The 15,438-nt window shown below is 35.3% G+C and overlaps 1 protein-coding gene across 8 annotated transcripts in view; it reads left to right on the forward strand.

The window, feature by feature from the left end:
* SOX6 (SRY-box transcription factor 6) overlaps positions 1 to 15,438 on the forward strand; it is a 124,755-nt gene that overhangs the window by 95,671 nt on the left and 13,646 nt on the right. For 7 of the 8 annotated variants that reach the window (XM_058446230.1, XM_058446226.1, XM_058446228.1 and 4 more), the window contains one exon: positions 12,800 to 13,033. In XM_058446230.1, coding sequence (XP_058302213.1) covers positions 12,800 to 13,033 — 234 coding nt within the window. The remainder of the gene's footprint in view (positions 1 to 12,799; positions 13,034 to 15,438) is intronic. The other variant, XM_058446229.1, reaches the window with a different exon arrangement.

Raw genomic sequence — 15,438 nt, forward strand, 5'->3', positions numbered from 1 at the left:
CTTTAAGTAGAATAGAAAGGGGAGGGATTGATTAGTCATTAATGTCCAATTGGCTCCATATGGATGTTGCAATAATAAAGCCCTTTTTCAGAGCAGTAGCAGAGTTATTGAATTAGAGGTTTATGTTTCCTCAGAGCTGACCTTAGGGAATTCCCTTTGGTTCCTCTTGTTGATCTTTTAAAGAGAATGGAGTTTCTAATAGAAAAAAAATAGAAGTCTTATCCACAATAACACTTGCTCATAATCCTGTAACCAAGGAATGCATTAATTTAGCATTGTTTTAATCCCAGCTATAATTTTAGTCCTTAGTGCTTTCTCTACATGCCCTTGCATCTTTGGTGGGGCAGTACTTCAGAGAACAATTAGTGGCATGAACTTCATAACTGGTAATGGGCTCTTCTAATGTGCTTAGCTGGGCAGGGAAGTGGCATCCTTAAAGGGGGAAAATAATATTCCAGCCATGAAATGGTGGGCTTTGAAATTCAGAGTTATTTCAGATTGCTGAATAGTGATTGGGGTCGCTTTGGTGAAGGGGTGATGTACTAGGCTGACAGTCAGAAGATCTAGGTTCTAGATCTGGCTCTGCTTCGTATTACTAGCAACCAGTTAATCAGAGGAAGGTGCTATCATGTCTCTGAGTCTTGCTTTCCTCATCCGTAAAGTGGGTGAAAAGATATCTGCCTTCCTACCCATTTTAAAAGATAGTAATGAGGATGAAGATAATGTAATTAGTGAAAGCACTTTGTAAATATTATTTTATGCAAAGTTACTTAGCACACCTGGTGTTCCTGTCCTAGAAACTGACCTCTGGCCTAGTCTATCAAAAAGGTAAATTGCTCTTTAAAGAAATACTTTGGTACTCTGATTAATGAAATGCTTGTTTCCGGCTGAGAGCAGTGGCTCACGCCTGTAATTCCAGCACTTTGGGAGGCCAAGGCAGGCAGATCATTTGAGGCCAGGAGTTCAAGACCAGCCTAGCCAACATGGTGAAACCCTGTCTCTACTAAAAATAAAAATAAAAAAAAATTAGCTGGGCACAGTGGCTCACGTCTGTAATCCCAGTTATTCGGGAGGCTGAGGCAGGAGAATCGCTTGCACCCAGGAGGTGGAGGTTGCAGTAAGCCAGGATCACCCCACTGCACTCCAGCCTGGGTGACAGAGTGAGACTCTGTCTCAAAAATAAATAAATAAAATAAAATAAATAAAAATAAAAAGTTTGTTTCCAAAGTGCCCAATGGAATTTTTTATGTGTACATTGTATATAACTAGGCCTTTCTATTCATGTCTCTCTCTCTCTCTCTCTCTCTCACACACACACACACACGCACCGTCATCCTCTCTCTCTCTCTAGTTTATTTAGTGAATTTCTTGATGTAGATAGCTTCAACAGTTAAAGTAAATAGGGATTTGTTTTTAGTAGGGCTAAAGAACCTTAAGATGAAAACAAAGATATTAAACTTTACTTATGGTTTTCCTCAACATTCAGCAAATGAAGAATTAACACTTTAATTAAAGTACCACAGGTAATTCATCTTTTGTTCCTGTACCATTGGCTCTTATATATTCACCAATCGCTAGCTCGGAAGAATTGCGTATCCATATTTTGCATTTGCCTTCCTTAAGTCATTTCACCTGTCACTAGATCACTCTTTGCTAATATATCTAGGTAATTTTTATAAAAGATATAGAGAGCAAAGCATACTCTACACCTCTGGCATTTCTTCTTCTCAGAAGATGAACACATCACTTCCTCACTTCCTTAATGATTAAGGCTCTTGCTCAGCCATGGAATGTATTTTGCCTGCCAAATAAACCACTAGGATAGCCAAATCCTTTTTCTTTTTTTTTTTGCAAGAAGAAATCAAATTTGAAATCCAAGCAGCCTTCCTATAATGAAAGTAAGTTCACATTCTGGCAGAACAGGAATGAGAAGTTAGCAGTAGGTTTCCATAATCATAGACAGACATCTATCAGCCATTACTTCAACACAATGAATTGGACCTCTATTGTATTAAGATAAATTTGGTAGGATAAATATGTTGAAAAATCAAATCTGTGTAGTATTAATACTTTCTTTTCTAATTTCAATCCCCTTCTAAAATTTCACCATCTACATTTTTGTTTCTAATGCATTCAGTATCATTTTTCTCTAATAACCCAAATAAGGGACTATCAAATGTATTGTGTGACTCTTCAGAATCCCACAGGAGAAAATAAACTATTCTATTAATAAAATGAAGTAGTCTGAAATATTGTGATTGTCAACAGTTCCATCAAGCAACCCAATAGTGATACTTATGTCTCTTTCTCTTCATAAGCAATCAATTATAGTTTTTTGCTCTGCTTAATAATTCATTTTAGTAAATGAGATTATCTTTGAGTTCACAATGGCCTGACTATGTCACCTACTTTTCAGGTCCACAGAAAAAAGAACCTTTCAAAAAAAAAAAAGAGCATTTTATTTGTTGGCTGGTTGGTTTTCTGCTTTATTTTGTGGGGTTTTTTTGGTTGTCATTTTTGCCTTTTTTAAACTTAGAGTTACAACAGTTTTATTTTGAGTAGTATCCCATTGTATGGATATATCACAATTTGTTCATTCTCCAGTTATTTTCCTTTTTTCTATTATTGATAAAACTGCTATCATATTCTTATATAAGTCTATTTTTGACAGAAGCTTTAATTTGTTTGCTGGGTCATACATAAATATGCATTTTAATTATAAGAAATTGCCAGAAAATGGTTATGCTGTTTTATACTTTCACCACCAGTATATTAGAGTTACAGTTGCTCCCTACCTTGCCAACATTTAGCACTTAAGCCATTCCAGTGAAATGCATCTCACTGTGGTTTCAATTTGCATTTTCCTGATGATTAATAATAGGGAATACCTTTTCATCTGCTTATTGGCCATAACTATATCCTTTTTTGTAAAATGTTCATTTAAGTCTACTGTCCATTTTAAAATTAGATTTTTTTGGTCATTCTTTATATATCCTGGATGCAAGTTCTTGTCAGATATGTGTGTTCTGAATATTTTTTCCAGTATGTGCTTTGACATTTTATTTTCTTAACAATGACTTTTGGTAAGCAGAGTTTTAATTTTTATAAAGTTCAATTTAACATTTTTCTTGTATATTTAGTAATTTATATGTTGTATCTAAGAGTCATTTTACTTTAAAGTCACTAAAATATTGTCTTATGTATATTTAAAGGAGTGTTATAGTTTTTTCTTTCTTGATTTAAGTCATGATTCATCTCCAATTGTTGGATATAATGTGTGATACAAGATCCAGGATTTTTTTCCAATGTATCTATCAACTTTTTCTGGCAGTATTTGTTGAAAAAACTATCATTTTCCACTTTAACAGCCTTAGTTTTCATTAAGGTAGTTTGAATCCTCTAATTTTCTTCAAGTTTGTTTTAGTTTGTCCTACTGTTTTATTTTTCATATAAATTTTAAAGTCAGTTTGTCACCTTATACGAAAAAAACTTTGAGGAATTTTTATTGGAATTTGGTTGAATCTGTAGATAAATTTGGGAACAATAACATTGTAACAATATTGAGTCTTCTGATTTAGGAACATGGTGTATTCCTCCATTTATTTAGGTCTTTAAGTTACAAATGTTGTTTTGTTTTCAGTGTAGATGTCTTGAACACTTTTTTCAGTTAAATTTATTCCCAAGTATTTTATTATCTGATACTATTATAAATACAAATTTGAATATTATTTTTTAACTGTTGCTAGTATAAAGAAATATGATTGATTTCTGTATTTTTTATTGTTTATTGCAATACTGTTAATTCACTTATTAGTTCTAGTATTTTGTAAATTCCTTAGGATTTTCTATGTAAACAATTATATATAAACATATGACATTATTTATTCCTTTATAATTTGAATGCGTTTTATTTTATTTTATTTTATTTTATTTTATTTGAGATGGAGTCTTGCTCTGTTGCCCAGGCTGGAGTGCAGTGGCGTGATCTTGGCTCACTGCAGCCTCTGCCCCCCAGGTTCAAGACATTCTCCTGACTCAGCCTCCTGAGTAGCTGGGATTACAGGCACACGCCACCATGCTCGGCTAATTTTTGTATTTTTAGTAGAGCAGGGTTTCACCATATTGGTCAGGCTGATCTTGAACTCCTGACCTCGTGATCCGCCCACCTCAGCCTCCCAAAATATAAAGCATGAGCTTTTTAGTTTTTTAATTGTTGGTTAACAATGGTGAGAGTGGACATCTTCACCTTGTTCTTCATTTTTAGAGAAAGCATTCGGTAGTTCACTATTAAGTTTGATGTTACCTGTAGGTTTTTCTTAAATGCCCTTTATCAGACTGGGAAAGTTTCCTTTTAATACTAATTTCCTGAGCATTTCTAACATGATTGAGTATTGAATGTTGTTAGAACGATTTTCTGAATCTATTGTGATTATCATGTGTTTTCTGTCCCTTTGTTCTGTTAATGTAATGAGCTACATTGTCTGATTTTCAAATATTAAACCAATTTTACATTCCTGAGATAAGTTCTACTTAGTCATGATGTATTATCTATTTTTTACATTTGGCTGGATTCAATTTGTTAACATTTTATTTTAAAATTTTGCACTTACGCTCAAACCTCTGTCAACGTATGCTGCCTCATAAACTTAATTAAGAAGTGTTCCTTCTTCCTCTACTTTCATACCTTTATGCAATATTATTCTTATTTTCCTTAAATGTTTGAAAGAATTTACTAGTGAAACCATTCGGGGCTTCAATTTTCTTTGTGGATAAGTTCTTGGTTATAAATTCAATTGATTTATTAGCTATCAGTGTATTCAGATTTTCTATTTATTCTTGGGTGAATTTTGGTAGTTTGTGTCTTTCAACAAATATGTTCATTTTATCTAAGTTGTCAAATTTATTGAAATTAAGTTATTTATAATATTCTCTTTTTATCTTTGTAATATGGGTAGTATCTACAGTGAAATCTCCTCTTTCAGTCCAAACACTGGCATTTTTGTCTTCTCTCTTTGTCTGTTGACCCATCTTACTTAGGATTTATTAATTTTATTGTACTTTTCAAATTTCTAACCTTGGCTTTGTAAGTCGTCTTTATTGTACCTGTTTTCTGTTTCATTGATTCTTACTCTTCATCCATTCAGAGAAATCACTGACTTTTAATTAGATAATTTGACTTATTTCTGTTTAATATAATTATTAAATTTGTTGGGCTTAGGTCTTACACTTTAGTACTTTTTCACTACTTGCATTTATTCCCTCAGTTTTTCATCTTCTATTTCTCCTCTTCTGCCTTCCTTTGTGTTAATTGAATCCCTTTTTAAGCTTTTGTTTGAAGTACTCTGGTGGATTTTTAGCTATACTTCTTTGTATTTTTTACTTTTGTTTGTTTGTTTTTTGTTTTGAGTCAAAGTCTTGTTCCATCACCCAGGCTGGAGTGCAGTGGCCCAGCCTCAACCTCCTGGGCTCAAGCAATCCTCCAATCTCGGCCTCCTGAGTAGCTGGAACTACAGGTGCATGCCGCCACACCTAGCTAATTTTTTAACCTTTTGTAGAGACAGAGTCTCAGTATGTTGCCCAGGCTGGTCTTGAACTCCTGGCCTCAAGAGATCCTCCCACCTCTGCCTCCCAAAGTGCTGAAATTGCAGGCATGAGCTACCTCGCCTGGCCTCTTTGTATTTTTTTAAATTGGTTTTTGTAAGGATTCACTATGAAACCTTAATTGAGTATCCTTACAGTTAAAATTTTACCACTTCATGTAAAATATTACAATCTTTAACAATCTAATTCTATTTATACCCTCATCTTTTGTGGTAATATGCTATTGTTGTTCCATATTTCACCTTTTTATATAAGTCCCACAATACAATGTTATATTTTGTATGAAATAGTTCCTTGCCTTTTAAAAACATTAAACAATTAGCTGTTTATTAGTGAAATCCAGAGAAGAAAAATGGTCACAAATAATTTTTGATATTCTTCCTTTCTTTCTGTATATCTGGTTTTTATTGAGTGTTATTTCTTTTCCTCTTGAATAATTTCCTTGAATATCTCTTTTGGTGTTTGTCTGCTGGTAACTCATTCTTTTAGCTTTTAATCATTTGAGAGTATATTTCATATTCATTTTTGAAGCATATGTTCACTGGATAAAACTCTGAATTTACTTCCTTTTATAGCATTATAAAGATGTTCCATAGTCTACTAGTCTTCATTGCTTCTAGTGAATAATCAGCCCTTATTTGTAATTTTGTTTCCCCGTAAGTAATATGTCCCTTTTCTCTGGAATTTTCTCTTTGTCTTTGGTTTTCAGTAGTTTAGCTAGTTTCCAGGTGTGGTTTTGTTTGTATTTATTTGGCCTGCATTTCTCTGAATGTCTTAAACCTCTTAGTTGATATTTCTCACCAAATTCAGGTAATTTTCAGCCAGTATTTTTCTTCCTTTATTTTTATTTTTTTTTAATTTTTGATCTCTGAGTCACATTTTCCTGGTTGTTTGTACAACCCATACTTTTTTATTATATATTGTATGTTGTGGATTATCCATTGTAGATACTCTGTATTCTATTATCTTCCTCTGAAAAATTTTAATTTTGGGGGCAGGAAGCAGTTAAATTACCTGCTGCACACGTTGAACTTGTGGAAACTTAGTTTTTGCACTGTTAGGGAGAGTCTTTTTTAATTTTGTTTTTAGTCTTAGGGCAAATCCTTAGTCCTGGCATATTGAATTTATTCCTAAGAAGTTGCCCCTCTGGAGTTTCAGTGGAAAGCCCAAGGTGTTTATGAATTCTTTCTAACTTGATAGGATTCCAATTCAAATTCTGTTTCACTTGCAAAGGGCATCAGCTGAAATCTCTTTTCAGATTTTCCAGATACACAGCTCTGTTTTTCATTGGGTTCACTTGAGTCTTCCAAATACATGGCAAGTTCAGGGGTTAGCAGCCACCTGTAAGTTCAAACTCTGTCTTCTGACACATTAAGGTAATTAACTGACTTTCTATTTGCATTCTAGCCACTCCATGCTATGAAGACCAGGAAGTGTCTTCATGGGAAAAACTATGAAAACAGAATTTCATTTAGTAAAATGCCTTTCATTCTAGGATGGAATCCACTCCAGTTTCTGTTTAATTTTGGTAGCTCTCATGAATCTTCAACATCTATGGGTTTTTTTTTCATATTTTGTTCAGAGTTTATATTTATTATCTATTGGAGGATAGGTCTGATATGAGCTGTTCTTCCATTACCAGAATTTGATTTTATAATAGAACTTTTGTGCCAATATTTTGCATGTATCACATTAATTCTATCTGACAAAATGTAAGTTTTAATGGGCCCTTGAAGAGGTAGTCACTTTATTTTTCCTCTATTCTATTCTTTATTATCAATTAACTGGTAATCATTGAGACTCTTCAGTGGTAATTTCTCATTTAGTTTTCCATTTTGATCTCTTCTAGAACATATTTTTCCATGTTACTCTTCGCTTAAAAACCTTAAAAGACTTCTTAGCTTGGCATTCAAGGTGCTTAGCAAATTTGGTCCCTATTTACTTTTCTAATTTCATCTGTTAGTACTCCCCTCTTTTTTTTTTTTTTTTACATAAACCCAAGCCATCGCCAACTTCTTTTTATTCCCTAAAATGTCCTTTGCCTTTTTTTTTTTTATAACCCTGTGCCTTTCCTCACACTGATTTCCTAGCCCAAAATAGTTTCACATTCATACCTGCTGGTAAATTATTACTTCTCCTTTAAGATGCTGCTCAAGCACCGCTTCAACTCTGAAGCCTCCCTAATATTCATCTCTGTCCACTCCAATTGTGTTAGCAGCTTAGTTTCCCTGCTCTAATAGTATTTTTAAATTACCGCTGTTAGCATCGTTTGTAATTTTTAATTTATGTGTCTTCTCCCATTGGACCAAATTCCTTAAAAACAAAGCACACGTGTTATTTATCTTTGTATACCCCATCACAATGCTGGGTACATATGAAATGTGTCAGAAGTGTTTATTGAATTAATACATAAATAAATTATTCATAGGCACATTATAGAATTAACCAGAATTCCCCTGAGGAATAACTTTATATGTGCACCAGGCACTCACTCATTCACTCCGATATCCCTTGGAATTTAACCAGGAAGGGGCCTCTCCAAGATTAGTTCAGGACCATTGCCAGAGGCCATGATGGTGAAACTGGCCTTCTTTCCAACCCACCTGGAAAAACTCAATTTTGTCTTCTCTTTAAATCATTCAAATCACAGCTTTCTAAGGAGATATTTGCCTTGGCAATTTCTATTTTCTCTCTGCAGATTAACTATCTTTAATCTAACCAAAAGTTTGCCTTTACACAAACTGAGATGAAGGATGAATTAACCAATTTGAGCCTTCTAGGGGAAGTTGTACAGAGCAGCCTCTCCTGGCATACAGGGACCTTGCTTTCCCTTGAAGCCTACTGTGGTGCTGTTGATCTCTTGGCCTTTCAGCAACTGTCATTTGGGACTGCTGTTGCTGGCAATTAAAGGCTTTTAGGTCAGCTGGAAAGCCGTCTCCAGGTACATAGCTGTGGGTCTAGGCTTCTTCTAACTGCTTTCCATGAAAAATCATATGCTGAACTCACAAATGACTCCTCTGCTATTAAAAGGAGAAGAAACTGCCTCATAGAATTATGAGCCATTCCAAGTTCTGGATTCTGATGCAGACTATTGGCTATTTAAGAATGAAATGCTTGGTTTTTTTGCACTTAATGATGAATGGAGCAGAATGAAATCATACAATATGCAGATTTTTAAAATTAATTATAACAAAGTGAATTTTAGACTTCAGATACACAGATTAATAGTATACCTTTTGAAAACAATTTATAGTATGCTATAAAATTTTTCTTATCTATTTATAAGGGTTTTCCAGATACATAATTTCCATTTTTAAATTTCTGAATTTATACACACACACATACAATCATATGTATTTCTACTGTGGCAACAATTCTTTAACCATTTTGTTTCAGAAGCAAAGTTTAGGGACACTTTCTAAATGTTCTTTTGACTTTGTAGCCTCTAATACTTTCTTAAAATTCTGAATCTAAGTTTAACTCAAACTTAGATTGTAAATTCAAGTAATAGATAAGTTGTCAGCTTTAAATGAAAAAAAAAAAGTAACATTGGGAGATGTTTTCTATCAAAATATTCAAGAAATATTTGTTGAAAACATATTTCTGCATACTACTCATATGGATGCTTCAATGAATTCCATATGAGTCTTATATGACATAGTCACTTGGAAAAGACAGAATAGCAGAAACCTTCAATATGTATTTGTGGGGCATTTGTGGTTTATATTACTGTATTTTCTGTACAGTACCTAGGTGTTAATTCAGATATTATAAATCTAGGGAAGGATAGACTTCCTTTCTAGGATGTTAGTGGTGGTGGTGAAAGCAAAGGTGAGACCATTTTTATATGCAAATTTGGTTTGTTGTTGTTGTTTTCATTGACTTTCTAATTAAGGAAAGTGACCTCCTGGGCATAATTTGCATAGTCGTAAGATAGCGTTAGAGTAGTACATATTTGGGAGATAGGACAGGAAGGAGGCAAAAATAGGAAGAGTGGGAGAAGGGAAAACAGGAAAACATTTTCCAAGTTATGATTTTGCAAAGGGATCTGGGTACTGCAATCTGTGTGGTGTTAAAAGTCGCTGTTGTAGTTGATCGGGTATCAGATTCAATTTAAAAGTAGTTTCAAATGTTGGCCTCCCTGGGTAAATCTCTTCTTCCCAAATCTTGGTTCATCTGATACAACATTTCTAGTTTAGCTTAGGATGTCCCCATTCATTTGTAGTTCACTCCTGGAAGAGAGAAGAGGTGACCAGAAAAAAGTGATGTGCACATGATCTAAAGCATTTTCTATTCTTCCCCTTCTTAATTCGTGTTTTTGTTCTGTGCACTGTGCTTGAATTTTTCAACTTCTGGAAACATTACATGTGAGTCCCAGAGAACTGCTGTGTAATCAATTCCTTGTCCTTCAGCTCCTGAAGAAATATGTGATGTAGGAGGAAAGGAAAAGGTCAGTGCAGGGTAGAGGTCAGACTTGAGCTCTGTTCCTCAGAAAAAGGTAGAAGTTGGTAAAGTAGAAGAGAGTAGGAAGGATATGTGAAGACTGTGGTATAGCATGAGTGGGAGAGAGATTGGGCATATGTATGGCATATCTGGGAGACTCAATTGGTACGGAGTAGAGAATCTAGAATGTTTATACCAAAGCCAGCATCTAAAAATCCACTATGATCTCTGTCAGTCTTTGGGACAGTAAAACTTCCCATTTACGATGAAATACGTATTTTAAATGAAGAAATAAATGGAAGCTGACTATTTGGTTTTGCTAGAGGTGGAGAGAAATCTACAACAGTAAAAGCAGGTCTCAAATGTTAATCACCTGTGGCATAGCAGTTAACTTAGAATAATATTGAAATGTTTTTGCATCTGACATTCTCCACAAACCTGTCTCCTTTTATGTGAATGCATGTCAGTATATAAATTGCTGAATCCATGTCAGTTGTAAAGTAATGGCACTGAGGGCATCATAAATTACCATGGTGATCCTCAGGAGAAGACACTGTTGTATCTGAATGAGTGTTTCACTTCCAGAGTAATGTATGCCTTCATCTGGCCCAGCAGTCAGCATATTGCCCTGTGTTGATGGATATTGTCAGCTGGAAGCTACAGTACATTTCACTGCACAATAAACATGGCTGTCAAACCCATATAAAGTGAAATCAATTTATCCTGTATGGTCAGTGCATTTTAAATGAAATTAATGTACTGTGGGTATGGTGGCAAAAAGGTATCGTATTAGTTTTGCATCTTGGGATCTAAGACTTTTCATGCAAAGGATCATTCTGTCTACTAGGCCTAAAAGAAGGGCTGTTTATAAAATATGTTATTTTTGTATAATCTTCAGAAAGTAGCCTTTCTGCCCTCCTTCCTGTTTAGAAAAAAATTCACGTTAGCCAATCCCACCCTTTTATACTGTCTTTTGTTCGCAGTAAATGATAACCATATTTGCTAAATAATAGTGCACTATAATGTTGTAATTTATTACTCGCTTTGACACAAACAAATGTCTACTTAACCAAGGTATCTAAAAATAGAGAGGAAGGGCCAGAGATTGATTGAATCATGTTGGTCCTGTATAATAACTTCACTGAGCAGAAAGGATTTACTTTTTCCAGAAAATAGAAATGTTGGTTTTAATGTATATTTTGCTTCTAAACTTCTGGGTGTAGGCTTTCCTGTTATGTGGTAGAAGCCTTGTCTGAGGCTATCAGTCCGACCACTTTACCTTTAATTATAGAAGTTCTCAATCTGTGAGAGATATTTAGGAGTTGCCACATCACAAAGTATACATCAGTATATCGCCCTGGTATAGGGTGCATGAAAACAAGTAAGAGCCATGTTCATTCATTCATTTATTTATTCAATCGTGCATTAATATAACATATTTTACTAATTGAAATCCTATGTGCCAAGTACTTTATTGAATCCTAGGAATACAGCAGTGAATAAGACCCATCCCTTGCCCTATCTTCAGGGAGCTTTCAATCTAGCATGTTACTAGAGTCGGCTCTTTGGAAATTATATAGCATCAGGAATTTAGGCATAGTTTCATAGATGTTAAAGAACTACCCTTAAACAACAGAAAAATAGAACAGGACGCTTGAAATAAATGCCTCTTAGTCTACGACTTTTGCATATGAATTGAAAACCAAATAATCTTTGCTTAATGAATATTTTATTATCTATTATGTGAAAAATCCTGAGGATACAAGAATGAGTACAACATAATCATTAACTTTAGGTATCTCATATTTCTGAGAGGAGTGGAAAGGAGGGAGATAGTCACATAAACAATAATTACTATGGGACATGTCTCCTGAAAGCAAGAGGACTGAGTGCAGCCTGGGGAGCATCATTGCAAATACTGTTCCTTTACCCTGAATTACCTTTCCCATTGGACTTTACTCCCTCTGCCATTCACTTGCTGATTCTTATTCATCCTTGAAGACTCAGTTTAGACATCACATCTCCTAGGAAGCACTAGCTGACCATTCTATCTGGTGCTCTTTTGGTGCCCTGTTAACGTCAGTATTGTAGCTCCTCTCACCCACTTTGTTATAATTGCCTGTCCTTACTCTGAACTGTGAGCTCCTTAAAAACGGGAACTGTTTTATTTACCATGGTCTCCTTAGCACCTGGCATAAAACCTAGGTTATAGTAATTGCTCAATAAATATTTTTCATTGAATTAATGCATTCAATCATGAAACATGATTGAAGGTTGAATGAGATTTAGCATGAAAGAGTAGGAGAAGGGTCTTCTAGGCAGTGAGAAGAGCAGAGGTCAAGACAATATTGTGAAGAACAATTCTATTTGGGGGAAACATATAGAGTGGTTGTGATCTGGGGCAAATGAGTCTAAAATGACCAGTAAGAGCATGCTTTTGAAGAAAGGAATTACAGCAGGAAAGTTTACCATAAGGTAATGTCATTCATTGCTCTGTGATCACCTACCATTTATTGTAGTAAATGCGGTAGGGTGTATAAAACACACACAAAATTAATTCTTAGTGTGTCTTTGAGGGCTACTTCAGAAGAGCCTGTAGAATTGTCATTTGAACCTGCCTTCTACTTCCAAGAAGTCACTTAGAAAAGAAGAGGAGGACCTGGGGAAAACATCTGACCCAGGCTGTAAGCTGTGTGACATTATCCACAAAATAATGCTTTCCACTCATCTTGTTCTTCCTGCCCTGACATTACAGGAAGTAAAGCAATGAATGGCTCTGCAGCTAAACTACAGCAGTATTATTGTTGGCCAACAGGAGGTGCCACTGTGGCTGAAGCACGAGTCTACAGGGACGCCCGCGGCCGTGCCAGCAGCGAGCCACACATCAAGCGACCAATGAATGCATTCATGGTTTGGGCAAAGGATGAGAGGAGAAAAATCCTTCAGGCGTTCCCCGACATGCATAACTCCAACATTAGCAAAATCTTAGGTGAGTGCAGCAGCGCAGCTAAAGCTGATCTTCTCCCCTGCGAGTCCCATGAGTGCCACCAGGGTGGGAAGCAAGGGGATAACTAGCATCCTAAGGGAGATTGTGGCGGGCGCAAGTTAGACGAAGGTCAGGCAGCTGCCGCAGGAGCCTTCGTCATCATGTCTGCCTCCCCCACCCCATAATGTGGCATTTAGGTTTGGGAGTTATTAGATCCACCAGGTGCCAGGGCAGGACTGGCTAAACACTTATTTCAGAGAGAAAACTATTTATAGTATGTGTTAATACTGTGAATTTAGCAACTTTTGAGAGGTCACTGCTAAACAAGAATCATGGAGACAAGCTTTATCTCCTTTTACTGTGCAGTTCTCTTAAATTCATATGTTGCTATGAAGTACTCATAGACCCTACAGTTTTCTACTTTAGTGTTCTTGGGTTTATATGTCCCACTGAAAGAATTCATCAAGGACTAGAAACCCAAAATGGTGTGAAATTCATGGAGTGCAGAACAGTGCCTCTGATGATCACTTTAAAACTTGTAAAATAAATCTACAATTATTTTAATAAGATATGACTAGTTCAAATTTCATAGCAGTGAGCTGAACACACGAGCTACAGGGCAGAGGCCCAGTTTGTGGTAAATTGCCACAGTGATTCTCTATTTCTCAGGATTAAACTCAAGCCTTGTTCTATTAGTGTAGAGCTTGCCTAGTGTGGATTGTACAGTTTGGAATTATTGTGCTCAACATGTTAAACATATTTTATTCAACATGCAGCATTACAGTCAACATGTTTCCTCTTTAAAAAGGGAAAACACAGAAGGCACTGTTCTACTTAAAGCTGTCACGATGTGACAAGATCTCAAAGGAAGCTGTTTAAGAAGCTGAAAAACATTAGAGACTTAAACTGTGGTTTTAATTTTTTAAATGTTTTGTTCAAAAGTAATAAATATTTAACCTGAGTAAATATCAGTGATCTGGACATGCACAGATACACATGTTTTGTCACTGTATAAATAATTTAACTTGATTCTGAGGCATTTTGAGGCAGTGACCTCTAAGAAAAATTTAAAACATACATAAGATCAAATAGTGGTGAAATGTTAAAATATGTTTTTCTTTTTTTTTTGATTTTCTAATTTCAAAATGGATACTAAATGTCATTACAATTAAGGGTGGTTTTTATTTTTAGAGCTTCAGAGTTATGCATAGGGATGTTATTCTTTTGAATTTAAATATCTGTCAAACCAAAATGTTCCTAGTGGACATACATTTTTTTTTTCTAGTTAAACGACATTGTAAAAAAAAAAAATCAGTGCTTCTCTGGCCTTACAGTTTTATATGTAACTTGAAGATTTTCATATTTTTCTGCCCTTTTAGTAGCAATATGAGTAAGCCTTCAGATGGGCACAGAGCCTCTCTGTTTCCATTTTGGCAGCTGTGGGGAATCTATATTATTTGTGTGCATTCCGTGAAAAAATTATTAGGAATATAGTAAGTATATTCATTAAAATGTAAAGCTTTAAGTGCAAGCGTTTCAAGAGCACCAAGAATTCTTTGTTAATTGGGGCTTTAAGCTGCTGGAAACCAGCAGAACACAGAGACTATCTGCTTAGGCCTTCTACACAACTTTTGAACAACAATCAGGAAAGAGCAGGGATGCATGTGCTATTAAAGCAGACCAGGATATTGCTGGCTGCAGAGAATATTTGTACAACTTTTCCATTTGTTTATGTATGAAAAATCTCCACTGAAGAATAGCTAACATCCAGTCTGCACAGCTGTTACCGCTTTACTCACCAGCGAGACACAAAAATGCAATTTGATACATGTAAAAAAACACATCCCCTCTTCATCAAGTGTTTAGATAATTCCTTATAAACAGTATTAGAGAAGTGAATACTTATCCTTCTTCCTGTATAAACCGTATTAAAAATTTTTGTACTTTTATTGGTACAGCTTTGAATGAGCATTTATAGTACTTGAAAATGGTATATATAATTCCAACAGTATCTTCTGGTTCTAAAGCTATAACTTCTTAGGTAGAGCTTAGGTTTTTTAATTACCTAGGCCATAGGAGACTTGTGCACAGTAGTTTTTTATATATGGAAGGATTTCAACCTCTGCTGACATCTTGTCAAAGGATAGTTTCGCTAAAGATACTTGGAGTTTGGGAGATGTTTGAATTTCTAGGACAAAGAAAGCTTTTCCTGAGAATACTGTCATGCTCAAAAGTATGCTTAGGAGGTTTAGCCTTTTATCCCTGTTGAGAGGGTAGGCAGGTGGATGGGGAAAGACCTTGGTGTAGGCGATGATCTTTAAGCAGCAAAGATATATTTTAAAATACTATAGTAGCATCAGTCTTAAACTATTGAAAGAAATAATACAAGAAAGTATCATAAGCAAAAT

This window comes from Hylobates moloch, unplaced genomic scaffold (assembly GCF_009828535.3).
Source record: "Hylobates moloch isolate HMO894 unplaced genomic scaffold, HMol_V3 SCAFFOLD_11, whole genome shotgun sequence".
Classification (NCBI taxonomy): domain Eukaryota; kingdom Metazoa; phylum Chordata; class Mammalia; order Primates; family Hylobatidae; genus Hylobates; species Hylobates moloch.